A 27,383-nucleotide genomic window follows, 5' to 3' on the forward strand; every position below is an offset into this window, starting at 1 on the left:
GTAATCAACTCAAGCAGGAAAAGAGAGGCCAGCAGTTAGAGCCAGACATTCTTTCTGTAGAGCTGTTTTGTAACTCCCCTCCCCCTTACTAAGTTAGTGCCTGTGCATTATCTGTGGCATTATGAGCTCTCACCCTGGGTTAGGACTGGCCATCCATGACACATTCAGGTATTTTCTGCTGGAAGCATTTTCACTTCATCTTGTATTCTTACCTGACAAAAAGGCTCAATGCTCATTCATCCTCCAGCTTGTGGATACATGCAACAGTCATCTACTTACACCAAGGCTGAGTCTGTCAAACACTGCAGGAATTTCTCCCCACGGACCACCATCAGCTGGCTCCCCTCACTGCAAGCATGCCCTTAAGAGAAGCAACTAATATCAAAGACTTACCTTCCCCATCCAAATCCCTCAGTTGCCACAGGAGCAGTACAACATGCTTGCAAACAAAAAAACATCTGTGACAAGGCAAAGGGATTTACTGCTTATCTTTTGAAGAGTTTTGCACTCAGGAGAGTCCTGTAAGGAGCTGCAAACATGCAAATGTGCACATAACCTACACCATAGGGAGCAGGAGGAAAGACCCTGAAGGTGCAGTGAGATGTCCTCATATGGCAGTTTTAGCAGCAACTTGGGCATAGCAAATACAAAGAGTTTGCTCTTCAGCTACTGAACCTATGGATAATTCATCCACAGCAGAATGACTTCAGCAGAAGAGGTAATCAGCTGCAGGCAGTTAAAACAAAACAAAACACAACCAAACCCCACAAAACAAAACCCACAACAAAAAAATCCTCACAAAACCACCCTTCTTTCACCTTCCTTAGAAGGAAGTCTCAAACAAGTACATTCACAGGGCTCTGGACCCAAATACCCATCAGCACATCCATGATCCACAACAGTGACTGGTCATAATGCAGTTTTATTTTTTCCTTTGTACAAAAACAAATATAAAAATTTAAATCCCATAGAAAGTGTATACTAGCAATGACAAGTTTACATTACAATAAGACAGGACAATGCGATGTGTATTTAACACCACATTAGTTTTAAAATTCAGTGATACATGCACTATATAAAATAAAAATTACTAGAACTTTTAATCTATTTCTACCAAGAATATCCAGGTACCAAGATACTCAAGAACCAAAAGTCATCTTGATAGGCGGTATCTACAAAATTAGACCTTTTCCACACACAAGAAGAAACCAACATTAATAGAAACGTTTATCATTCTTTGTTAAAATCCTCTCACAAAAGCCATACATAAAATTCTTAGTAGATACAGAAAAAGCTCAAAAGTTTGTTAGCGTAAGTAACCATTCAGTAGTTTAGAGAATCTTTTAGACATTTTGAAGAGATACTGTAGTTTTCAATCTGTATTTTTCCCCACAAAGCCAGAACTACATCGACTCCTGTTTCAAAACCTAGTCAGTGGTTAAAACTAGCTCTTGAGTGAAGTCAAAGAGTAGCGTACAAAATATTTACTAGAACAGGGGTGTGTCACATGAGTCTGTTTACTCCTTGAAGAAAGTCTTTTCCACATTCAAGGTTTGTTTATTTGTCCCATAAACAAGATTGTACCTGAGGGACAAAACAAAAACAAGGATTACCATAATCCATGAATACAGCTAAACTTTTCCATAAAAGCATCAAGTCCACAGAGCACAGCCAAGCCACCTCATTAGTGTCTTGTCTAGCCTCCCTCAAGTTTGTGAGCCCAGGGAAGCGTATGTTTGGATGGGTGGCCAGCTCATATTTCTAGAGACACACAGTTCTCTTGATGCTCTGTGGAGCCTTGGGACAGGGACTGCTGCCAGGAGCCTACTCTTCCCCCAATGCTGGCAGCTGCATCTTGTTCCCTACTAACTAGCGTATCTATCATCCACATGTCACTGCAAGAAGTAGATGAGTTAGTCAAAGTAACTGGGGCAGCTCTGCTGTATGAGAGTCAACCCATACTGCAAAGAAACCACAATCACTATGTTTTAGCACTAACTTCTGTTCACAGCAGGCTGCAGCAACACCCTATATGTCTGAAGCCCCTATTCTACCTTTGCCCTAGCACTATTTTACTGTCCATCAGAAAGCTGGGTCCCTATTCACCAATTCACTATCAGTAACAGAGTTATCTCCTCTCCACTCAGGGGACCTAGGAGTATTAAAGACTGTTCTTTTGTACCCATGAACCTGCCATGTTTGTTTCTGTTAACTTGGCAGGCAATACTTCTTTTTCCTGTTGAGTTGTATTCCAAATAAAACAACTTAGTATTAAAGGCATAGAAATATACTTGCAGGATTATTTTTTTTTTAAAGCAATAGTTATTCAGTAGCTCCAGACTTCGTCTCTATTACGTAGCTGATATTCAACTTCTAAGCAAAAAAGTACAGATAAATGCTGCTTACCTGTAGGATTGTGCCGGATGAAAAACACAAATGGCCTGTCTACTATGAACCAAGGAGGGGATGACCTCGCTATTAAAATTGCAGCTTGCAAGAAACATACGGTTTAAAGTTAGACAAAGCAAGGACCACAACACATTATATATTCTGTCAAAGTGAAGTTTTCTAGCATATACTAGAAGCTTGCACAGGTAGAGATAAATGCTTAAAACCTACCAACTTGGACATTTAAGGTTGTACAGGTCACATATTCGTATAGGAACCACATTAAAAAGACACAACACAAGACCCACAGAAAGCTGGAAGGAAGTCTTGGGTTATCACCTCAAGGATGTAGTAGCTTAGTCCTCTTTGCCACCTAGATAGCCAGGAACATTACATTGGTGGCCAAAGTGTTAGCTATTACAAGACACTTCTCTAGAAGTAAGCCTGTTTATATTTCTTAGAATATACCAATGGTCTGATCAATACTGGCAAGTTGGGGTTTTCCTTAGAAATTACATAAAATCCATCAACTGATCTGATCTGATGTCTGAGACAATTGCAGGAATGTGCTCTAAGTGGGCTATCTTTGCTTAGTGGTGTAGCCTTCTAATACAGTTTTCCCCAAGTCTGACAGTTATCAGTACAGTTGCTTACTTGTTGCTGCAGAAGCTTTGGTTCCATCTTCACTAACTTCGATTTTTGTCTTTTGCAGAACATGAGATACATGAAGACCTTCTGTTCCTGAAAAACCCAAGGAGAACAGCACTTTCAGAAAAATAACTGCAAGAGTCCTGAAGTACCTTGTAGCTAGCAGCTATGGTAGCATGGCTAAGAATAATAAAAGCTGCTACAATCTTACTGAAATCCTGAAGCTGCGGGGAAGAACACTACTGGTAATATCTTTGATTACAGTCACTAAGTAGTTAGAGAATAGGGAATAACTCCCTCCTCCCCATTTACTAGGTCTTCTTATTTCACAGTTTAAGTGTTCGCTTGCATTTTTAGTTTTAATTAAACAAATGACTGAAAAAATATGCTATCCTAATTTAAGTTACGCTCCCATTTATCTCAATGTCGGGGGGGGGGAAAAGGCACTTAGCAAGACACCTTGCTTTCAATAAAACACAGGAATTTGTCAGCAAAAGGCAGGCTTTTTTGTCAGATCTCTCTGTAGAAGCTAATCAGGAGTTTAACAGAAGCAGAGAACAGAAAAAAAGACACCATTTTAGAGCCAGAAGTTCAAAAGATGTTTACATCCCATTTTCAGATACTAATATTTATAGTTCTGGTTTGTGCAGTCCCTTAAACTGGGAATTTAGTCCTTGAGCTTTCCTACAGCTCAAGAGAAAGTCATTAAACACACACTTTAGGGAAAAGTTAAATACTGCACTTGCGGTATTTGTTATAGTCTAAGGTATGGTATCGTTAGAAGTCCTGCCACTGATTTAGACAATGCTTGAGACCCTCAGGTTGTAATACCAAATCTTAAGCTGACTAATATGATTTACTGCTTTAGTGCAAGACAAGGGGAAAAAAGCCACTGCATTCAACAGAAACAAGCAGCCATGCTTGGCTGGCTACAAACCAGAACTTAGCTCCAATGGCATGGTAACACCCAATCTAAAACAGACAACTGCATTGCTAAAACAGTGCTTTATTCAGTGCCAGAAACTATGAATAAGGACCACCATGGATTAAAAAAAAAGAAAAAACCCAACAACAACCAACTTACTTGTTATTTTTGCAAAGTTTGCCTTTGACTGGTCAAACATATCTGTAATACCAAGTGCTTTCAGAGGGTCCTTTAAATCTGTTTCTGCTACTGCTGTAAATCTAGTTGGAACAAAAAAAAGAATGCATCAGTATTATGCAGAAAATTTGCCTTAAGCCTGCTGTTTCTCCTGTATCAGAGGATATATATGTATATGACCCCCAAAACATTCCCTGAAGGAGAAATGAATTATATTAGTACTTACTTAGGTAAAATAACCTGCACTCTTTTTGCTACCATGGTTGTCATCCAGCTTCCTATTGTTTTTGTGCTGATGTGGGGAATGATAGCAGAGAGCGGCGTTGTGCTTTCGGTAGGCAGAGCAATCAACATGCTTATCATTTCACCATGGTATGGCAATTCAATGATATTATACCACAGCTCATTTGGAGTACTTGTAGTGCCTGAAAAAATAAGCAAACCTGATGAGCCATAATTGTTAGTCTTACATCTCTATTTTACCTTTAGACACCTACAGCTGTAAGAGTCTGTTCAGAAAGCTTCGCCCACGTTTTAAAACCAACTCTAAAAAGTCACAGACTGCCTGCCTTCCTGCTAGGCAACCCTTCGAAACTGGCATGGGCTCTGTACAGATGCTAGTTTGACAAAGAGCACAGACAGGATGACACCATGAAGCAAATGCTCATTTGAGTTTGATATGCACACTGTTTCCCAGAAAAACCTCATCAGTCCAGAGTGACAAGTGTTAGAAATCACCAGGTCTGTGAATCAGCTGGATCTCTACTTCAGACCTCAGCTGTACCAGAACCAACTGAGCACTGAGAAACAAAAACCAAGGAAAAGCAGCAGACTATCTTTCCAAACCAAAGAGATCTTGTAGACAAGCTCTTTCTCCTCCAAGAGTTATTGGAAGAGCTCCTGTTTGAGGTAGTCTATTGCATTTACTTCATTTTCTTGCTTAATAAGGGTCTCATTAGGAAGCAGTCTTAAGTCCTTGAAGGTAGTGGAGAGCAGCCACTTCAAGGCAGTGCAGGAGGCCAATTAGATGAGAAGGAGTGAGATAGCAATGCCTCTGAGTTACAGCAAGTGCCGGGAAGACTGTCTTTGAGCAACCCTGTCCTCCAAGTTCCCTTTGGTTACTGTGGGATTTCTGGCATGTGACTGGGAAGCAAATGCTTTCTATGGGAGTTTCAAGTGAAAACTTGTCAGTTTAAATACAGACAGCGTTTCTGGCAAAGTTTTTGGATAGCAATAAGACCTTATTATCTTTCTCCTTTCTTCATATAAGTCTGCACTTGTCAGCCCAAGCTGAAAAATCGACATCTTCATCAGAAATTTAATCATGTTGCCAGGGCCATGCAACCTGCCTTTACTGAACTCATATTGCTAGAAAACTGGCCGTGTTGAACTTATTTTGCAAGAATTGTGTCAAGCTTGGCAGTTTGATTATTTCCTTTTATTATGACAGCAGTTCTCAGACTGGGGCCTACAGATCAAAATACTGGTTGCATAGTCAGCTACAGGACAGTAACAAAAGGTTAACAGTCCAACAGCAAAGTACTACTTTCCTCATCTGCTACATGCTACTATCATTACTACTGAGGCATATCAAACAGGAGGGGAGTTCATCTTCACAGTCAACTGATGGGATTTAAGATGCTTAAGAAATTTAAACCTTTAAAGATACCTTTGCAAGCATAAATAAGACAGAAACCCTGTGTTAGGATATCCAGAGAGACCCAACCTAAAACTAGTCCTAACTCAGCAGTATTTCTCTTGTTCCTTTCTAGCCTCAATAGCTTTTCTAGCTTAAACATAGGCCAACTGTCCTAGTTTTGGCTGGGACAGTTAATTTTCTTTCCAGTAGCTGGTATAGTGTTATGTTTTGGATTTAGTATGAGAATAAAGTTGATAACACACTGATGATTTCAGTTGTTGCCAAGTAGTGTTTATACCAAGTCAAGGATTTTTCAGCTTCTCATGCCCAGCCAGCAAGAAGGCTGGAGGGGCACAAGAAGTTGGGAGGGGACGCAGCCAGGGCAGCTGACCCGAACTGGCCAAAGGGATATTCCATACCACGTGATGTCATGCCCAGTATATAAACTGGGGGGAGCTGGCTGGGGCAGGAGGGGCAGATCACTGCTGTGGAACTAACTGGGCATTGGTCAGCAAGTGGTGAGCAATTGCATTGTGCATAATTTGTTTTGTATATTCCAATTCTTTTTTTATTATTGTAATGTTATTATTATAATTTTCTTCCTTTACGTCCTATTAAACTGTTCTTATCGCAACACACAAGTTTTTTTTGTGTCCATCCCCCCCCCCCCATTCTCTCCCCTACCCCACTGGGTGTGGGGGAAGTAAGTGAGCAGCTGCATGGTGCTTAGTTGCTGGCTGGGGTTAAACCATGACACCAACATAATGGAGTTTTTAACCAGCATCAGAAACAAAAACTTAAGATAATAATCTTGCTAAAGCCCATCTTAAGTTATCTACTTCTTTCAAACTCCATAGATAAGTAATATACACTGCAGTAGGCTTCCCCACCTCTCCCAACTCACACTTTCAGCAGTTATCTGGAAGTATTACATCTGCTCTAATATGTGGGTTTGGGACAGAAAGTTATGGCTGTTTAACACAAATCTACTATTAGTCAAGTACTACTGATAGTAAAACTAGGCATTTAAAAACACAGTGGGTCTTGTTTTTTGGATTTATAGCAAGCTGTACTCTCAGGCCTATTTCCAGGCAGCACTGCTCTCTTCTTGGAAGGACACAACAGAAGATGTGCTTTCATCAGAGCTTCAATCTTACTTTGACCAATAAAGAAGCTCTGAAGTACACTGTCAGTTGCATAGAGCTGCCTATGTCAGCTCTGAGAGTCTCTGATGGAAGTCTGGCTGAACCTGCTGAACTTCTTTTCACTTGTGACTCAATTTGAATTTGAAGAGCAGCTTCACACCTTGCAAGATATAGCCAACATACTAACCCTGTGCTCCTCCGATTCCCACAGGTCTGGGGACTGTGCAAGTCCCATTTCTTTATTATACAGTAAAATACAGATTGATTCTACTCCAATCTTTCTTCCATACACAGGTCATCACCAGATACACCTCAGGGTTCTGCTTCAGTCAGCACTTTTCCTTTATTCTCACCCCTTAAAAACTAATAATTTCTTCTTACTGCAAAGCTTAAGTAACATGCAGAGTTCTCGGTTCAGGTACTTCAGATTTTCCTTTTTAAAGGCAACAACGTAAGGCAAGTACTTTGACAGAGTACTCTACCTTAAGCAACTGTTAAATACCTTGCACAGCAAGCTCATCCACACCTCAGCAGTATCAGATAATTCTGTAACACAAAGCCTCCTACATCAGCTACAATAAGCAATACCATTAAACACCACATGTGCAGCAAATTCTTGCTCTAGTTTGAAGGGAAAGAGCAAATTTTACAGCTATTGTTGGTGGTAGTGGGAGTTACTGAGCTTACCACAGCGGAAGATAGATAATTGAGACAGCATAGGAACTTGGTAGGTCTTCCCATCAGCTCCATAAAATGGACGTTTCTTTGTATTTTCAGGTCGAAATCGTGATTTCCATAAGCCCTTGAAATACACAGCATTTACTAGAACCAGTCTGGTTAAACTGCCATCAATATCATCTGGAGCTACAACCTGATCGATCATACCTAGAAGAAATAAAGAAAGTCTGAGTATTTGCTGTCGTAACACTGGCCTACTGTTCATTAAGAACCTGAAGCACATGATACTTTAGGCCTCTCTGTCTGTGAGTGTGCCAACTCCTCATGGGGCAATACATTTGAGGTTCATAAAGCCAATGGTATTTTTGTCAAAAAGTAAACCTTTGGGATAATTAGAAAGCAAACATATCTTGCTAATTGATAGACTGATGTTATTACTAGCAAGGCCTTACCCTTTCCAGCACATGAGCAGATTTAAGACTATGTTAGTGGTAACGGTTTCAGCTGAAGCACTTTCCTGTTCGCACACTGCTTGCAACACTGCTATGCGAAAGTGGTGATGTGGTAGTGAAAGAATTTGACAGCCTCATTTCACAAATACCACATCCAACATCATTAACACACTCCTCACATCCAGGAAGCACTGGCTTTAACTCCAAGAGATACCAAACATGTAGTTCACCTAGACTATGAATATGTTGCAAAACATGATTTCTGGCTTTAGCATATGTAACCTTGGCAACTAGATGCCATGAGGCTTGAACCACGAGGAGTTCTGTCAAGACAGTGTTAGTTAAAAATCCTCCACTAAACATGACTCCTAAGAACATGGCCATATCTTGCAACAGTTTAGGGCAGCAAGAGCAAAAGCTGAACTGCTTTACAGCTTTCCACAAATCTGATTTACTGAGCCAAATCTCTGAATTGCTTGAAAGCATCTTTTATGTTTGAGAAAGCATAGCTCTAAGAGAACTCTGCTTGGATTTCTCACCAGTTGTATGAAGGCAAGGAACAGTAGAAGCTCCCCTGATCCCATGGGCAGATGGACACACACACTATACACATCCCTCAAGGCCACCAGACAGGCAGATCTGTTGGGGCAGTGGGACTGCAGATTCCTGGCCCACCAGCTCTAAAACATCACACTAATGCCAGCTTAAAGACAGTTTTCAGCTGTAGGGCAGAGCTTTTTCTGCCTCCCCATCTTTCCCCAGTATTTCCATCTGAATCTGAGATGGCTCAGACACCACCCTGCCATGCACATAAAAGCACTCACCAATACTCACCCCTTGTTTCATTTTTCACCCACTGGTTGATGGAATCACATGCTGCATTTGGGTCCTCAAAGTCCACGCTCTTGACACTGCACTGAAACACCTCTTTGTTCCTTGTAACAAAAGGCACTTCCATTTTAAAGCCACTCTTTGCAAACACTGCATTAGCAATTGTAACAATGTCTTTATTCTTTTTTGAGACTATGAGCCTGTTTATCTTCTTTAACGCTTTACCAACTCCTAGTTGGAAAGAACAGCAAGTTTAATTTAGAATAAGATGATGAACAAACAGTTACTTTATATGCAACTATTAATGACATGAAAGGTCAGACATTAAATGCTGGACTAGAAAAGGCGACCAAAGCAGGCATTCTGAGAGGCCTTCCAAAATACCCATTTCTGATCTCTCATCTGAAGAATGCTACTGTTTCCTAGCAAAGACAGGACTTTCACTGTGATTGATGCCTGCTGCTCCTCTAGCTGTCTGCTCAGAATGCTATGGACAGTGCTGGGGATAATATTGAGGTTCAAGTCTTGGTGTGGAGCTACTAACCACACTCTTTGACAGAACAGGCTGTTCCAAAAATGTATTTCATATCATATAAGCCCAGGCCACCTGTCAGTTCTGACAGTGATAAAGAAAGTCAAGAGCTCAGCCTACTCACTCAGAGCAAACAGGTCTGCAGGATTATGCAGGTGGTCTTGAACCTTAGAGTGCAAAACAAAAGTTGTTTTCTCACCATCCTTCCTTTCCATTTACTGGAGAGCAAAGGAAGCTGTCAAGATTTCTATAATAAAGTTCAAGTCAAGTCTTGGTTTCCTTAAGGACTAGTTCCTGGCCTAAATCAGCTACAAGCAGGAGTCAATCCCTTAACACATATACTTGCCTTTAAAAAAGGAAAAAGGGAGAGCAGTAGGTTCCAGTGCTTACAGTCAAGATCCTTAGGACCTGAAAGCAGCTCATATCGAGTGCTTGCTAGCTCCTTCACTGCATGAGAGAAGGCATATGGCAGCACAGAAGAACTGCTATGTTCACCATACCCAGTTCTCCCCGCTGTTATGGCTTACGAATGAGTGCTTGTCTACACAGGAAAGCTATTGCCAGGCAAGCAACTTCATGTTCAACTGTTATATTGAACAGGATCATCGGGTGGCTGCTTTTACAGCAGTTACTAATGGGCTCCCTCTGTTTCCCAATACAATTTGGGCAGCAATGTTTCCAGACTGCTTCCATATGTAGACAAGCTTAAGATAAGAGATATGAAGGGAATACATTAGTTCAGAGTTATTCTCTTAGCTGCATACAAGAAAAAGCCTCAGATGGCTTTGCTGTTTCATGTATCATGAATGCTTTAGCAGTACTGTTTGTATAAATTTCTACATGTTTACTCTCCAATATTATGGGCAAATTCTTTTGGAGAACATACCATAACAAAGGTTCTCAAACTGTATTCTGTGGACCACTGGTGGTCCACGGAGCACTTGCTGGTGGTCCAGGGAGAGCTGGCTGGTCTCATGATGCTGGCTCTCCTCTTTGCTTCCAGCTGCTAAATTGCATTAAAAGACAGCTAAAGATAAATTAAATACTTTCCAAATACTACCTTTCCAAAGAAGCAGTTGCTGTAGTTGCCAAAGGCTTGTAAGGCAATCATGAACAAGAGCAGAGGAGATCTGTGCAAAGAGATAGGTAGCATCCCAGAACAAGTCTCTGTAACAAGGTACTGGCTACCTTCTAAGGAGTTTGAGAACCTCTGTGTCTCACAGTTAGGATTAGGAAGTCTGCAGGCCAAATAACACCAGTTGATACAATGCTTCAAAATTTTTGAGCATTCAAACGTTCCTAAAGTTGATTATCCCATGAAGAGATTTCAATCTACAACATTTAGATCTCAAGCTGACAAATCATTTTGCTGTACTTTAAACCCAGAACCAAAACAGCAAAGCAAATGAAGACAGGACATGTTAAATGACGATACTGCTCAAGATTTAAATGTGCACTTACCTCTTGAAGGGTTTCCTACTCCTGGAAGGAAGGCAGAATGCTGGCACTAAGATGTTAAGTCTTGCTGGCAAACACTCACAAAAATACTCAGCATGCAAAGTAAAGCAGCAAGAACCTTCAGCCTACACCCTCTTGAGGGGCAGACATTAGCAGAGGAATATAAACACAGATGCATGCAGTGTCAGGCACACAGACAAGCAGAAACGGCTGTTTCAAGAAGAGGGCACTAGAAAAACTACAGATTCAGGGATCCTGACAGCAGAAACACAAATGAACAAATCTGAAGAGCATCGAAGTGAAAGCATCAATTGTATGGTTAGAGCTTGCATTGCTTTCAATGCGGTAGCAAGAAATATTCTCTTGCCCTGTTATCTAAGGAGTGGCACATTAAAGGCTGTTCCGTACAGCCTGAAATGGGGTACTGCAGCCTTCCTGCATAGTGCTGGCACTGGACTGCCATCCACACTGCTCTGGAAAATCAATTTTGCAAAGATGAAGGCAACTAACCAAGGCCCTGAAGTCATTAACAAAGCTGTATATAAGCCAGTTCAAGTATATGTACATGTCCATACTCAAATTGCCAATTAACTTCAAGCATGTCCATTTTGTGCTTTGGTAAACAGAGTTAATTGGTATATGATGCAATCTGCCGCGCTTTGAAAGCCATCTCAAAACAGCATGAAGATTCTGACAAAACACACCCCAAAACACCTTAGGAATCACTGACCATTTACACTGTATCTCATCATAGTTGTCAGCTGCTTCTTTGTCTTGCCATCAGCACCCAGCTGCAAAACCCCCAGGACAGATGCAATCCCATGAGGAGAAACAACAACATTGTCCTGAGGCTTAGCTTTCACTATCTGATTGAAGACCTGGATTCCAACATCAGAGCTAAGTTCCTCCAGAGGATAAAAACTGAACTGGGAACATACAGATGTTAAAGTCCCAAGAACAAAGAGAAGTGGGAAGTGCCAGTTCATGGTTTCTGGTTGGAGATACCTATAAGAGAAGAAGAGGGGAAAGTTAAGTCAGCTTTTGCAAGTACAGCATTTTTATCTTCAACTTAAATTCTTATTCACCTAAAGAGCCAGCGAGTCCTGCACATACTCTATGCACCATTCACAGAGCTCTGGCAATGGGACTCATACCTGCATTTTACTGCTTCCAGTATTTTACGTCTAGGGGTTTCCAGAATCAGAGATAACCATAAAATAGCTATGTATCAGTGACTACAAGACAGGACAAAAGCCACCAAGTTGGGAGACTACCTCTCATGACACACAAGTTCAGTTAGTTTTGTGTTTCAGTTAAATGGAGTCTTAGCATTCTATTTAAACTGCCCTTTAGGATAAATTAGTGTTAAGACGACTTGTGGTATGGTCCTCGCCCACTAAGATGTGATGCACAGTACATTTTAGAGATCACTTTCTGCAGTGAACAGAAGCACGTACACATATGCCAACAGACCTTCTGCTGTGGGAATTTACACCTGCCTAGAATAATAAAGAGTTGCTGCGTAACTGGCATCTTCCATGATGAGAATATAGAGGAAGACTTTTAGATTTTAAAATGCAAGGTTAAGTTTTGATTTTAGCCTGTACTTTTCCATTTAAGAAAACTCACCAGCTAATAAATACAGAAGGAATGTCACATTCAAAGTGGGCCTATCTTCATCTGCAGGTCTAACACCTAACAGAATTCAGTATCGTTACACCCACGACCTAGGAACTGAGGCACAAGCAGCAGCAACAGTTTGTTCAGGACCTGTCAGCAACCAATTAGAGAACCAAGCCCAAATCTTAAACACTGGGTACTGTAACTACTAGGCTGTATTTCCTCCTCATGGAAGTGTCATTCAATCCCTTTTTTGTTAGTGCAAACAGCTACTTAGAGGCATAGTCATGCAATAATCTCCTATTTCATGAAATTAGGTTCCCTGCTCGCCTTTGAGAAGTTCAATCACAACGTTTTTATTTTAAGACATTTCAGTTGCAGTTCAAGAGTCCTGACTTCCATTTTCAGACCAACAAGCAAGCCTGTTCCCACACTGAGCTGACTTTGGTGCTCCAAGAGCACGCTTGGGTGTTAAGTCTCTCAAACACACCGAGGAGTCAACTAGTTCCCTAGTTCACTGAGGGCTAAGCAGGCTGCAGAAGGTACACAACTGATTAAAATTTCATTTGCATACCACATGCAAAAACCAAAAATAGGTCTCCTCCCCTGGAGCCCTCTGCTCAGCATTGCACACTTGCTCTTCTGGCTCCAGCAGGCCCCAAGCTGGAGGCCAGCAGAGACGCGGCATTCAGGCGGGGGGAGCATTTTGGCTGCGGTGTTATTCACAGCCACCTCCCACTCACACGGAAGGGCGTACTGCACCAAGAAGCTCTGCCATTGCACAGCCTACCTACGCTGCAAGTTCAAACCATTCTGGAGCACTTGATTACCAGAAAACCAGCTGGTGTTTGTGCAGATTCATTTAATCATCTTTTAATAGCATGTACTTCAACTGTGCTCAAACACTTGAAAGTAACAAATACAGCATTTCCACTTTCTTCTACGCCATTTCAGGGGACAGAACTGGCTTCGTCAAAGTTTGCCATTGCAGCACTGAATAAACCAAACGCCGAACATGAAATAAGGCAGGAGTTGAGACATCTTTCTCCCCCTAACCCAACTGTTAGTATAGCTGTGACCAGAAGAACCTGTTGGACTGTTTTAAGTTATGCAAGAAAAAGTGAAAAGGCTGTCCTACAAAGCAGGTTAACAGCCCGCCCACTAATTAACAGTCTTTCCCATCAACCTACTAATCCCCCAAGCTGTTTTGGAGTCAATGAAGCACAATTCCTTCCAAAGGAACTCCATACCAGCCATCAGCTGGCACTACTCAGGCTTAACCAGAAAGCTAGACTGGATTTGGCCAGCTGCAGCTGAGCCCTGCAGCAAGAAAACCCAAATGCCATCTGACCTCCCTGAGCAGGTTACACCAGTCACTTCCTAAATTTGTCCTGCACCCCACACTACTGGGTACAGCAGGAAGCAGTCATGGGGAAGACCAGCAGCCTGACAGGGAAAGTGATCTTGTACTTTTTTTAATTAAAAGTGTTAAGGAATATTCTTAAGTGTTCTTTGATACTTGCACAAACAAGTCACCTGAAATCTCTAGTTTTGCTCTTGGGGGAAGGCTTTCCTCTCTCCCAGGCAGCAGCTCTACATCAATGGCAATGCTGCCTTGCAGGAGGCAAGCATGGCTTGCCACTCCAAGAGAAACTATGTTTTGGGTTTAAGGGTTTTCTTTGGTGGTTTGGCGACCATCTCTTCTTCCTATCCAGAGACCCAAGGGGCAGTTTCAACAAAAATTCTTCATCCCAACATTAATCAGACTTTTACCTTTACCTAGTACCTTGGCAAAAAAAGGCCCACCAGAAAACCACAACTACTAGATATTCTTAGTAGATGCACTTAAAGCAAGCAAACAGTTAATGTTGGTGCAATACAGCCTGTCCCATGTACTGATGGAGACCAGGCATAGTGACAGACAACAATCACAGAGCACACAATTTGAAAATTCTACTTTTGATTGAGGCAGCTCAACCTGATCCAGCCAGCAAACCAGAAGAGATCAAGCTATTTTGAGCACATCTACCCTTGACACATTATATTGCCAGAAGTATATTATGAGGGCAAAGACAGGAGTGACACTTCTATGAAACCAAATAAAACCATGTTTCATTGTCATTTATGTACTGCATCTGCACAAGGCTAACTGAAGTCAGACGCTTGTCTCTTCTTTGCCTTTACCACAATATATTGCAAGTCTCATGTTTTCTACTTCACTGGTGACAACACCTGCCAGACTCAGGGTGGGTGAAAGCTACCAACAGCCTTGCATTTTCCCCATGACACATGGGTAAAGCCTTGTCAAAGCAACCCAACTCTGCTCCCAAGGCCACTGCTGCAGGATTTCGGTTTTGCTTTTTTTGTTTCAGGGAAAAACTATTCCCTCCTGCACCTGGTTTCCCCAGAGGTCTCCACGCTTGCTTAACCTCTCCCTCCCACTATGCCATTAAGGCAGGTTGGTCTCCATTTTGGAGCACAATCTCCAACAGATACCTACTCAGTAAGTGAAACAAAGTTGTGCAGTGCTCTGAGCACTGGAAAAGAATAAAACTGCTTTTCAGCACTAGTTACAGAACAGTCACTTCTTGGCCCTGCCATGCCCATTGCATACCTTAACCAGCTAATTTGGGAGCTAATTTCATCTTCGAGCAAGAGTGGCATTCATGTATTAATGCTTCTGGCATGGATTTCAGTATATTCAACTTCTATGCAGTTCAGTAACAAGAAGTGCATTTGCATATCCTGAAAGAAAGAAACAGCTTAAGTACAGTGCAAGGAGAAAAAAAAATCCAAACGGATGTAGGATGTGTAGGATGGAAAACAGTTGACCTGCTATACAGAATACCAACAAGCTTTCATAATGCTGAAGCTAAAAACTTAGTGACAGTTAAATTTGAATCTAATGCTTCAGAAAGCCAAACAAAAATACAAGCTCGGCATTTCTTTGCCTATGACCTTTATATTTTTACAAAGTTAACTGAGAAGGAGGAAGGTGTATAGGCAAATTCATTTATGTAAATGTGAGCTTTTGAAAGATGCTGTATTAAAAAACCCAACACACAACCTCTTCAAGGTAGGCTGCCTACTTCTTAGATTGAGAACTTACAGTAAGGACAACATCCTACAACTTAAACTTCTAAACAGACAACAGAAATATGGACACTGGCTCAAAGAAATCCATCTGGAGAATAATAAAAACAAAACCCCAAGTCTAATTTGTTATGTGAATCCAGTTCTTAACCGTAATGTTAAAAGTTTCTGAAGAAAGAGATGACTGTCATACATTCACCTGTATGAGGGATGCCTTGTCAACAGCAAGCAGAGAACTCCATTACTCCACCTGCCTCACTGAGCAGCACCATACCAAGTCCTGTACACCATGCTAAATTAGTAGTTACTACTTATATCTAACTGCAGAGCCTAGTTTAAGCCACTGCATACTTTTAGACAAGTAGTCCAGTCAGGCAGAGCTCTGGGGAAGGCAGGAGAGGAACACCACAGCGTGTGGTATCTGCACTGATAGTTTTGTGTTGTTTCATGACAGATGATGAAATGTCTTCAGGCTACCAATCTCTGGATGACCTCAGCCTCTAGCCAGTGTTGCAAACACTAACCCTCATACATACTAGGCAGCATACTCAACTCTCACTAGGCTCAACTATTCAGATCATGCACATAATGCGTAGTTACGCTTTTGGCTGAAGTTATTATGGAAGTATTTACGTCAACAAGGAGGACACAGTGCTTTCAGCCTGCATTTACAGAATGCTTGGTACAAAAGCGAAGTTACATTAATATGGACTGTTTGATCTGGGTCTAGAAAGGCATTTGGTGGAGCAGGGAGAAGTTACATCTTCAGCCCCAGGCACAAAAAGCTGCTGTGCATGGAGATCCTCCTACAGGAAAGACCTAGCTTAGGAAGGACTTCGTTTTCAGAGCCAGACCGAGCTGCTGCACTCTTCCTGAGAGGAAGAGAAGTTAGTTTCGTTCAAGATCAGAGGCAAAAACATGAGCTGAAAAGACACCCAGGTTTAAAATGCAAGTTGGAGAAAAGATGTCCCAGAGAGCCTGAAGAACACTTTGAAGTGAACTGAAGAAGAAAGTGAACTGTACATAGATTTTTAGATATCTGTACCAACCACACTAAATACTGTTGTATGATAGTATCCTATGAGACACCTCCAAGTGTTTATTTTGAAGCCTAACTTCAACAGCAGTAAGGTATAACCCAGAAGGCTCATTCTTGCAGCTGGAAGATGGATTCTGCAGTTTCTTTAAAAGATGTATCAAGCCTAAGGAAGTTTAGACACAAGACTTCACTTCTGTGAATAGCTGTAACCAGAACAGCAGCAAGCACAGCTAAACAGAGTAAAACTAAAAAGCAAAGTCTTACAGCACTGCTGGTCTCACTGTATTGAGCCCAAAAAGCTCAGAGCCCCTGAGCCCACAAGGCAGGCACTGGGCAGCCTGTGTGCCCAGAGAAACTCAGCCTGGAACAAACATTCAGGGACTTCTCCAGGTTTGAGATGTTGATGTTTCCTTGTCAGTGCCATCTGTGCTACTAATTTAAAAGTCTTATTTCAACTGACATGTGAGCTCAAAGAAAGCAGTTTCACTTCAGGCATTTAACTAACTCTCTCCAGCAGGACTGAATAAATACTCAACCAAACTTGTTAACAGTCATTTAAGCTGGCTGAGCACACAGCAATTGTTTCTCCAAAGCAATGAGACCACTCTGGTTGCAATGGGAAGGTCACATGCTGGGTCTTGTTTTTCAGACAATGCACCCTTGGCAGCATATTAAAACACTCAAGCCTGTTGGTAGGCTTTTCCTCTCTGCCTCACAGGTGTTTGCAACTCCCCTTTCTGCCTCAGCCTCTTATAACTCAAGTATCATTCAGTATCCTCTCACATTCAGTATCCTCTCCTACCATGCTGCTTGGCCTCTGCTACACCTAAACACACTTTCAGGTTCAGAGCAGCAGGACCCAGTCTGAATGCAGGCGAGTTCAGAAGTGGCTTCTTCCACGTGACAGAACTGTGAAATGTTTCTTCTTCCTCCAGGTTTTCTGGTACATCCTGGATGTTGGCTCTTCCCCATCATCTAACAACTCTTTCCAGTACTTCCTGCAAAGTTGTGAGGAAAACACCCCACAGACATCCCCAACAGATACAAAAGTAAAAGCCACATTATATTAACATGTCAGGTCACATGAAAAATATCTAACACAACAAAACAGATTTTTATTACTCAATACCTGGAAGGGTCAGTATATGCAGAGCGTTACTAAGAAAGGATGATTGCTAGCTTTTAAACAGCTCAGTACTTATAATGCTCTGAAGAGTACATTACTGTCAATATGAGATAAACATAACTTGTACACAGAGATAAGCCAGAAGTTTTTTTTAAAAACATTTTGTATGTTAAGGTATTGGTCTGACTTCAGGCACTACAGCCCACATCGCACACAACTGCAAAAAGCATGGTACTGGTTCTGAGGCTTTACTCTCTCAACCTTAATCCTTTCTCTGCTATTTCTAATTCTCTCAGTTTGTTAGTGCATTTGTGTTTGTTTCAAGATGGACCATCTCCATCTGGAACAGCTCCCTTTCAGCTGTGTCCAACCAGCCTCCTCTGCCAAGGGGGAATTTCCCAGCAGAGCACCAGCTTGTAAAACTGGCTGGCCCCAGACGGGAACCATCTCTTTGTCCAAGCATAGCTCCCACACGAGCAGATAGTCAGAGTTTAGTGCTTCTTTATGAAGAGTCCTGACTACCACTTCTTGGGAGTTTCTATTTAGCAGGAAGGACAGAGACAAGCTCCATTTAAAACTTTCTGTAGCCTCATGACTAGTATCTCCAGTTCATAAGCCAGACTGATTTTCTCACCAGTATCTGTCTTCTGCAGCACTTGGTGGTTGTTCATGGTAGTTCACTGCATGATGTCAACTTTACGAAGACCAATTTCACCAGAGAGAACTTTTGATTTCACCACTCGGTTGTAACCACACTACAACTATACAAGCACTACTCAGTTTCAAGAACATAGATAGGTGTTTATGTATCATTTGCTTTTACTGCCATCCCTCATTTATACGTAATTTTAAAAGCCAACTTTAGCTCTGCTTCATGAAGCAAATACATGGTTTGCTGATATCACAGGGCAGGGGTCTTCCAGAGATTATTCTGGGACTTTACAGTTCTACCACCACTTCCAAATTTTATCTGTGTTCTCTCATTACTGTAGGCCCAACAACTATTGTTAAAGTTTCTATGTGCTATTTACTCCTGTATTTAAAGCAGAGTTTCCACAGCCTTCTCTAAGATCTATTATCAAGTCTTACAGTATCAGAAAGATTAAACAGAAGTATGTTTTTAATTTACTGGTGTCCCTTTAATAAAGCAGTGATTTTGTTGATCTTAAGTTCTTTATGCAATGTGGTTATTTTAACATAATGAAGAAACAGCATGGGACAGTCAGCCCATTATGACTAATGCTGCAGAACCAGTTTCCCAAAAAGATGCAGCACAGTGTTTCACAACATGGCACTGAGGCTATACCCTCTTGCTCTGGATTCACCCCAGCAGAGAGAACGATGGTTCAATGATTAAAGTATTTGCCTAAAACATAGCAGCAGGTCTATAACCCAGGCTCCCATTTTAAGTTTTTGTGGAAGAAAAACCTTGTGGAACCACAATTCCCACATTTACTGTACATTAACAATGCTCACTATGCAAGTACAGGCTCATTAAGAAGCAAAGGCAATCCTACAGGATTGCAAGCTCCCGTTAATAAGGTAAAGAATATTAACTCTTTGGTAATGGGCTGCGTAAGTACAGAATTATGAAGTAACCCCACAAGGTGCTGGACTAGCCATGGCTGGTGTCTTATCAGGTACCTCACCACCACCTTTACCTTAACCCCTACTTCTGCTATAGTATTTTACCTTCTTTTCTTCCTTAAACAATATTAAAGGGAAACCCAGTACCCTTATTCATTTCCAGTTGTTGCAGGACTCATCTGATACCAGGACTCTCACACCTCTACACCCCTGCAGAGCAAACTGAAACTTGCTCCTTCTCTCCCCAGGTAAATTTTAATCTGCTGGCCAGTGACACATGCCCCATCTCCTGCACATACCAGGCTGAGAGAGTAGAATTAGCCTTGTGGACATGGCTCCGTGGCCACTTTGACACTGCATGGAGAGCTGTGCTTGGAGCAGACTGAACATCGAGAACTTCCCAGCACACATCCTTCTTCAGAGGAGCCAAGATACTAGTATCTGTAATGCTCAGACCTAGATAACTGACAAGCAAAGAAAAAAGTCTTTGTAAACAATAATGAAAGCTAAAGACAGAATTGAGTACTGAGAATTTCAGCAGAGCTTTGACAAGGCACACTAGTTGCTGCAGAGTATAAGAGAGATGATTGTCTTCAGATTCTACACCTTTTAGGTTTAGTTTACTCTACAAAAAAAGTACTTGTATGTCCTATTAAACAACAACTTAAAGCCCAGTTCCCATCATTCCACACCCTGTGGTTCAGTCTGGGTTTACAGCACCACTGAAAATGGTGTTTTCCATGTAGCAATAATATTTCTATACACCTGGGAAGCTAAGAGAGATGGCAGGATGTATCAGCCACATGGTATCTAACCAAAGCCTAAGCATGCTTTTGTTAGAGATGCCCAACTGGTAACAAGAGACAGGCTCTCAGTCTTCCAAATGGCCTTTAAGAAACCCCACTTAAAATAATGCAAGTAATTCAATAGTACTAAGTTTTTACTTATTCTTGCTCCTACAAGAAGTAAGACTGTGGTAATAACAGTGTTGCCAGTTCCATAAATTTACAGAGTTGTATCTGATACACTCATTTCACCATAAAAATAAATGGGAACAGCTCCAGTATTCTCTGTTCATAATAAGAATTTCTATAAGAACTTGTACTTACACAAACACATGGATATCCAAGACCTGAAACTTAAAGCATTTGTATCTAGGGAATGCTACCATCTGACAAAATACTCAGAGAGATCAGAAACACTGTTCTAACCATTTACGTCACTTGTGGTTGGAGATCTGCAGTGACAGGTGACTAAGCCTTTCATTTATTTATTAACAATACTGTGCAACATTAATAATCAACCACTTCCTATCTGCAAGTGAATTTAGAAACCCTGTTGTCATCTGAAAAACTAGATAACATGTGTAACTCTTAAAGTATAATGCAGCCAAGGACTAAAGTTATTAATATTTAAGATGAAAAAAGCATATTGATTTTCCTTCTCTGGGACAACATCACTGAAACATACTTAAGCTCACAGAAACATCAGATACTTGTTCTCTAGTGGCCTTTTCTCAACCGTTTCAGAACTAGCTTAAAGGTTACCCAAAAAGGATAGAGATATTTACATTTTTATTTACAGCACACAAACGTTTACTTATATTCATCTTCTTCCCCACCCTAGCTTCAGAAGCAGAACCAGCCAACCACAAAATCATCAGAAGTCACAGATGCAGTAAGGATGCAGGAATCGCACGCAGTAAGGATGTGGGAATGAAGCATCGTGCTGGGAACCCTATCTGCATACTCAGATAGACACCTCCTCAGTCATCTGCAAGACGACCTACATTAATAAGAGAATTAACAGCTATTTAGAAGACCTGTATTTAAGAAAACACACTCTTTTCATTAATCTGACCTCAGTTCCAATTAATCCCACCGGCTTTACTACAGGTTTCTGGAAAGGCAAGACCTAAATTTCCACAGAAAAAAGGGACAACTGCATATGAACTATGCACAAGAATCCTGAAAGAGCAGGTCATGACCTGACATATTAAACCATCTGATTCAGTTCAGATTGAAAGTTTGTAGGCTGAGTTGTGAGCTGCATTGTCTGAGAAGCCTCCACTCAGTCCATCGTTATTTCTGTAACACAGATGACAAACCTCAGCAGAGGAAGTAGGCAATTAGCTGGGAAAGCAGCCTCTTAAGCTGAGCTGCCAGAGCAGCTGGAGGCCTGAAGCTTGCTTCATTGCTGAGAAAGCTACATGAACTACTCCTTCTGGAAGAAGGAGGTATATAGCAAGATGGAGACAAAGCTAACAGATAAATCCACCAACTTCTACATAGGATTTCTTAGATTGCTTAAGGATGTAAAGGAAGAATATAACAGAACGGAAGAGGAAAAGTTAGAGGTATGTTCAGTTCTCCTCTTGTTTTTGTACCTGTAACCTGTCACAGCCAATGACAGAGACTGCCCCTCTCCTATTAAAACAAAACAAGAAACCCCCAAAATAACTCACAACCTTTGGCCAACAGAACAGGAGCTTGCAGTTCAGACCAGATGACACTGCTGACCTGGAAGCAGTGAGGACCATCACTAAATACCACAACATGCCCTTCTGCAGGAATAGATGTTTAGAGTTCAAGTTGTTAAATAATAAGAAAAGCATTTAAGAAGAAAACAAAGCTTGGTCAAAGCTACATAGCTGGTGAACATGAATTCATATCATCTGCACATCAGCTGAACTGAGAGCACTAAGATGTACGAACATCTCTCTATACTGCTGCTGGAGACTCCAGTGTGATTTACAACTGTAGCTTACAGTCTGTTGACAACTAATATTTCTCACAGTTTCTACCTGCATGCTGAAGCCATGACATATACACAGCCTTGAGCAGGGGTCTTCAGTTCAGAACTTGCTGGTAATCAGTCTTGCTGCCTTCCATAATTGCTCTCATGGTCCCAAAATACTACTCCCAAGAACTTCAGGCCACTGTTTCTAAAGCCCAGGAAGAGAACAGAAGGCTGCCTGAAGCACATGGTTTACATCATATTGCTGAGTATGGTCAGCAAGACAGATTTCCACCATGGGGAGATCAATCCACAAGATGAATATGCTTTCATACTTAAACCACTTTGTGGCATATTTATCAGACCCCGGCATGAATCACCTCCTGATTTCAGCCTGGAAATACAAGCAAAAGCATCTTTCTGGCTATTAAAGGTAAACACCAGACCACAGACAAGATACAGTAGCTGCCAAAACTCATGTGCTTCCACAGACACTGCTGAAAAAGAGGTGCTAAAGGATGAATAAAGCATTTTGGTTAGCACTTAAGTGTATTTCAAGGCTATGACAAACAATTCAAGAAACTATGGCTCATACTAGCATTGCCACTAAAATTGCCCTATCTTCCTCCTGTCCATGATCACCGGCTCCAACTTCAGCAGTGACCTCCTCTGTGCTTGCAGAAGTATTCATGCAGTTGAGTAGTGAACTAGATTCTAGTACTAAAGGGGAGACAGGAAAAAGCAGAACACAGGATAGCTTTTTTCCATAGTACGCCAGCCTAAACATTTGTTTAGCTACAGCTGTAGAATACTATCACCTTTATTTTCACCTCCTTGTGGTCTCCTACCACCCCATCCTTTTAACCATCCTAGAGGAGACATACCTGAACATGTACACAGTTGCACATATTCAGCTTTTTCATATTTTCACACACAGAAGCCATTTACTTTAATAAAAAAGCTTCTTATATTTTCATAGTTCTCTACTTTACACTGTTAATCTTTAAATTCATATGTAGGTGATTGGCCACTCCATGCTACCTGCTCTCCAACACTAAAAAGAAGCAATTCTTTATATCACTCTGCTTATTCAAAAGTTGTTTTGTATAGGTGCACTGAATTACATGGTACTTACAGGCTAGTACTTTGCTATAAAACACAATTTGTAAAGTTATGTCACAGGCGATTGGGGAAATGCCCACAGGCAAAGATGACTGCATCCAGCAATACTTTACAGATAAGTGATGATTAATCCCTCTTTTCCATGTCTTCCCATGTATAAAACCTTTGACCCTTAGGAATAGTAGAATCCAGTTAACAGAACAAGTAACTGGAAGTGTTTTGATGATTAGGCTGGATTTCCCCCTAATTAATATTACAAAAGCATGCTCTCTCATGCATGCTTGTGATTAAGCAATCCAAGCAGTCCAGACAACCCTAACTCCAGCTTCCAAAAAAACCCTTCCACTGAGCCTCAGCTTTTTCAAGCATGAGCACTGCAGTTGCCTAGCAAGAATCAAAAGCCGCAACCGGCTGCATGAGCCAGGTAGATAACTGAGCCCACCACCACCAAAGCAAAGCACCACACAAATCTCTAGCCAGAGCTCCCTCTGAACTGTTCCCTTCTGTAGATGTACGCAATGCATATGCATCTCCATTTTAATTCCTAGCAATAAAGCAAGGTGGTTATTTTGATATATTTATATACACACACACACGCTTCAATCTAGTCTATAAGTGCTTAGTGCAACCTACTGGGCTCACTGCTTGACATTTTTCTGCCTAACAGTATGCTGTTAAGAAGCTTTAAGGACTGGAACACATTTCTGGCTGTGCAATTTAGAGACCCACACTAAAAGTCTCTGCATGCCACTAAGACATGCTATTCTCCTGGTTGTCAATGACAACACCAAACAGAAGCTTCAACACTTCTGTATACACCTTGAGACAAAATCCACTGCAGATTTCTGTTGTTTTCTTTTTTGTACTGACATGAGTTTATATCACCTGCTACATGAGGTACGTAGAGCTATATATAGACAGTTGTCTATAGTGATGGCCATATCACCATCTGAAGCAAAGAGGAGTTTTTATAACATCCTGATACCTGGGTAGCAGGTGCAAGGGTATGTCCAGATAAGCAGCTTTTCAGCATCTTAAGAGCACTGACAAAATTTGCTGACAGGTTGTCTTACATACAACTTGTCCATAATTGTAAAGAAGCTGTGGACTAGCATTCATTGCTCAAAGTATACTCCTGTGCCAAACAGCTGCTATTCTCACAGGTTTAATCACACCCCATAAAATGCCCAAATTCCAAGTTAGCACATCTTATACATATTTGAATCAATCTACTTAATCATTGTGCCTTTTTATTTATATTAGTCTTCACCTCACACACTTTAAAGACTCATCTGATCACTCAGCAGGCATGCAGCTGCTTTTCACTTTTTTCATGGATTTCTGCAGCTCCTCCCCTTTTTCAAAGCTACACGACAGTACAGCTGTTTACACCTATGTATGTTCTGTAAATAGTCCCTACAAAACCAGGTTTCTAATGAATTCCTGTGGAGAGCAAGGGGTAAGACGTTAATAAGTGCTCATAGGAGAAAGTGAAGGGAAAAGTAGTAATTTTTCAGTGCAGTGAAAAAAATAGTAAGTCCACCAGGTTTCTCTTTCAGGAAGTTGCCCAAGAATGCAATTAAAACCACAAAAAGCAAACCATGTTTCAGAATCATATGCAGGCATGAAAAGGGGGGGGGGGGGGGGGGGGGGAGAAATAAATCACACTGAGGCCTCTAATCCATAAGCAGATATTCCCAAGTTTTAAGGGAAATCTGACATTTTAACACAATGGTATCTCCAAAGGTTTTATTTCTCTGGGAAGATCCTCCTGTATTGCACAACATTGAGCCAAGGTACTGAACACCATTTTAAACAGGAGGCAAAAGACTTTCTCCTGAGGTGTACTTTGCATTTCCAAACCCTCCCAGAACTCAGTAGATGAAGCAGGCTCCCCACATTATTCAAAAGGGAGCCAAGATAAGAGTTTTAGCTAACCAGGTCTCTGCTTCAACACACAATTTGATGTCACCAGCACTATCCAAATCCTGTTTCAATAACAGAACGTATACACCCTTTCCTCCCGAAAAGGCAATGGCTGTAAATACTTCTCTCCCATTTTTCTATCACTCGCTATGTAAAGACAATTTCAGTTACTAACCTAATTATGATTTATTTTCTTTTTTTAAGTACAAGAAAAGCAAGCTCTCTCTCAGAGCAGACAGGAGACGCTAACAAAGCGACCAACTTCCAGTTTGCAAGTTCTTACGATAAAGCCGATGCTCGGGCAGTGCCACCTCTCGCATCCGTGAGAGGAGCGGGCTCCCACGCCGGCCCAGGGATGCAGCGGCGATCCGGGCGCTTCCCGGGGCGGCGGGGACGCGGGACGGAGCCGATCGATGGCAGAGGGGGGCCAGGCGCTCCCCACCCGGGGCCGGGCCGGCGCTGGCAGAGGGCTGCGCTACCAGCCTGGAAACCCACTTCTTGGAGGCGGGGGGGGACGACACGGACGACGACACACACCTCCTTGCTTTCAAAAAAACCAAAAAGAAGAAGAGACTCACCACGCCAGAAGCACCCACTCACGCCACAGCGCCCACGCATCCGGCGCTGGGAAACTTGGGGGAGCAGGTAACAGGCAAGGCACCCCGAAGAGCCCGCCGGCACCCTGCATAACGCGTCCGGATCGCCCGTTCGCGGCCAGCGGCCTCCGGGTTGTCAATAGGGAAACTTTGGTTCCCCCGCTCCGCACAGCCCGCACGCCGCCGCGGCCCCTCTCCTCCTCCGCCGGGCGGCTGCCCCGAGCCCTCCAGCCCGCGCCGCGCCCTCCTCCACCCCGCAGCGGCGCGGCGCGGCGCGGCGCGGCACGGCACGGCACGGCGGCCCTCGCTCACCTCCCCTCAGCGGCTCTCAGCCCGATCCCGCCGCGGCATCCGCTGCACCGCGCCGCTCAGCCGGGAGCGCGGCGGCGCCCGGCGTTTATAGGGCCCGCGGCCCGCCCCGCCCCGCCCGCCCGCCCGCCCGCCCCTCCGCCGAGCCCCGCGGCGGCCCGCCTCGGGGCAGAGCTGCCGCGGCCGCCGCTGCGGACCGGGGAGGGGAGGGGAGGGGAGCGGGGGAAGTGCAGCGGCGGGAAGCGCCGGCCCGGCCCCGAGCCCGCCTGAGGGGAGCAGCCAGGCCTGCCCGCGGCGTGCCGGGCCACAGGCCGACGGCGCGGCCGTACCCCGTGGCGCCCGTGGCCCCGGAGGGCCCGTCGCGCCGGGCACGGCCGGCCGCGTCCCCTCGCCCCAGGCCTGTCCGCCAGCATGCCTGTGCCTCTGGCCCAGCTGCCCCGGGGTCCCTCCCGAGCCCCGCTGGCAGCTCTCGCCCCTCTGCCTGGGGCACGGGGAGAGGGACCGGCCGCGGCGAGGAGAAGGAAGCGCAGGCGGCGGTCGGGGCGCCCACGGGGGCAAGGCCCTGCTTGGCGGGACTGCTGGCGAAGCAGGGGGTAGCGAGGGGAGGGAGACCACCGAGGCCAAAGGCTGCAACGTCCCCCGACACCACGAGGCCCCTTCCTGGCAGCGGCGTTGCGGGAGAGTTGAGGGTTTCGGCTGAAGGGGCGCCTCCTCTCACCACCCCGGCTTCCTCACGTGCTCCCCACGGCTGAGACCGCTGCACCCATGTCCTCTGGCAGCAGGGATGAAGAAGCGTGTGCCAGCAGCCTAGGACCTCAATCCCTCACGTGGTGCTGGGGTTTTACTCGTCACAAACGTCGTAAGGGGGGATCTGCGGGACACAGGCTGCCGCTGCAGCCTCACAGCATAGGCACGGCAGCGTGGCAGGACGAAGCGTAACCCTGGGCAAACGTGTGTGAATCTTAGCACTGACTGACAGTCCCAGACTCCTCAGCTGGCAAAGCACAAGAGGGAATTTCCACTATCAATACCAAAACGGTGCTGCTGACAATGCCAGAGAAGGAGGCAGCGCGTTGGTCCAGCAGAGGACAACGCTGCCTTGTTAAGTCATCCTCTCTGCGCCTGTTTTCCAAAAAATTTCTCATGCGTGGCGCAGCCCAGCTTTGAAGAAACAGGACAAGTATGCAATAAACCACATTTCTTCCCTCAGGAGTTTGGACTCTTCTGGATAAAAAAACCCCAAACATCTCCTGGCAGGAGCCAGGAGCAGCAGTGATGGCAGCCGCTGTTGGTCTTTAAGGTGGAGAGCCTTGTGTCCATCGAGGTGGGCTCTCTCTGTGGAGAGCCCCTGGGCCT

At 43.3% G+C, this 27,383-nt stretch overlaps 1 protein-coding gene across 5 annotated transcripts; it reads right to left on the bottom strand.

Annotated features, from left to right (window-relative positions):
• Nucleotides 1-902: 902 nt before the first annotated feature.
• Nucleotides 903-26,134, bottom strand: SERPINE2 (serpin family E member 2). Of its 5 annotated transcripts, none has more exons than XM_069792115.1 (10): nucleotides 26,031-26,134; nucleotides 11,604-11,878; nucleotides 10,302-10,421; nucleotides 8,887-9,114; nucleotides 7,610-7,807; nucleotides 4,365-4,563; nucleotides 4,121-4,221; nucleotides 3,043-3,129; nucleotides 2,407-2,490; nucleotides 903-1,584 (listed from the first exon to the last, which is right to left on the bottom strand). In XM_069792115.1, the coding sequence occupies exons 2-10, from the start codon at nucleotides 11,857-11,859 to the stop codon at nucleotides 1,547-1,549; spliced, it is 1,311 nt and encodes a 436-aa protein (XP_069648216.1). In that variant the 5' UTR covers nucleotides 11,860-11,878; nucleotides 26,031-26,134; the 3' UTR covers nucleotides 903-1,546. The 5 variants fall into 5 exon arrangements, with proteins under 5 accessions (XP_069648216.1, XP_069648217.1, XP_009920757.1 ...); XM_069792116.1 differs by lacking the exon at nucleotides 26,031-26,134 and adding an exon at nucleotides 25,406-25,653; XM_009922455.2 differs by lacking the exon at nucleotides 26,031-26,134 and adding an exon at nucleotides 15,108-15,219.
• Between the last annotated feature and the right edge of the window lie 1,249 nt (nucleotides 26,135-27,383).

Source organism: Haliaeetus albicilla, chromosome 9 (assembly GCF_947461875.1).
Source record: "Haliaeetus albicilla chromosome 9, bHalAlb1.1, whole genome shotgun sequence".
Lineage (NCBI taxonomy): Eukaryota > Metazoa > Chordata > Aves > Accipitriformes > Accipitridae > Haliaeetus > Haliaeetus albicilla.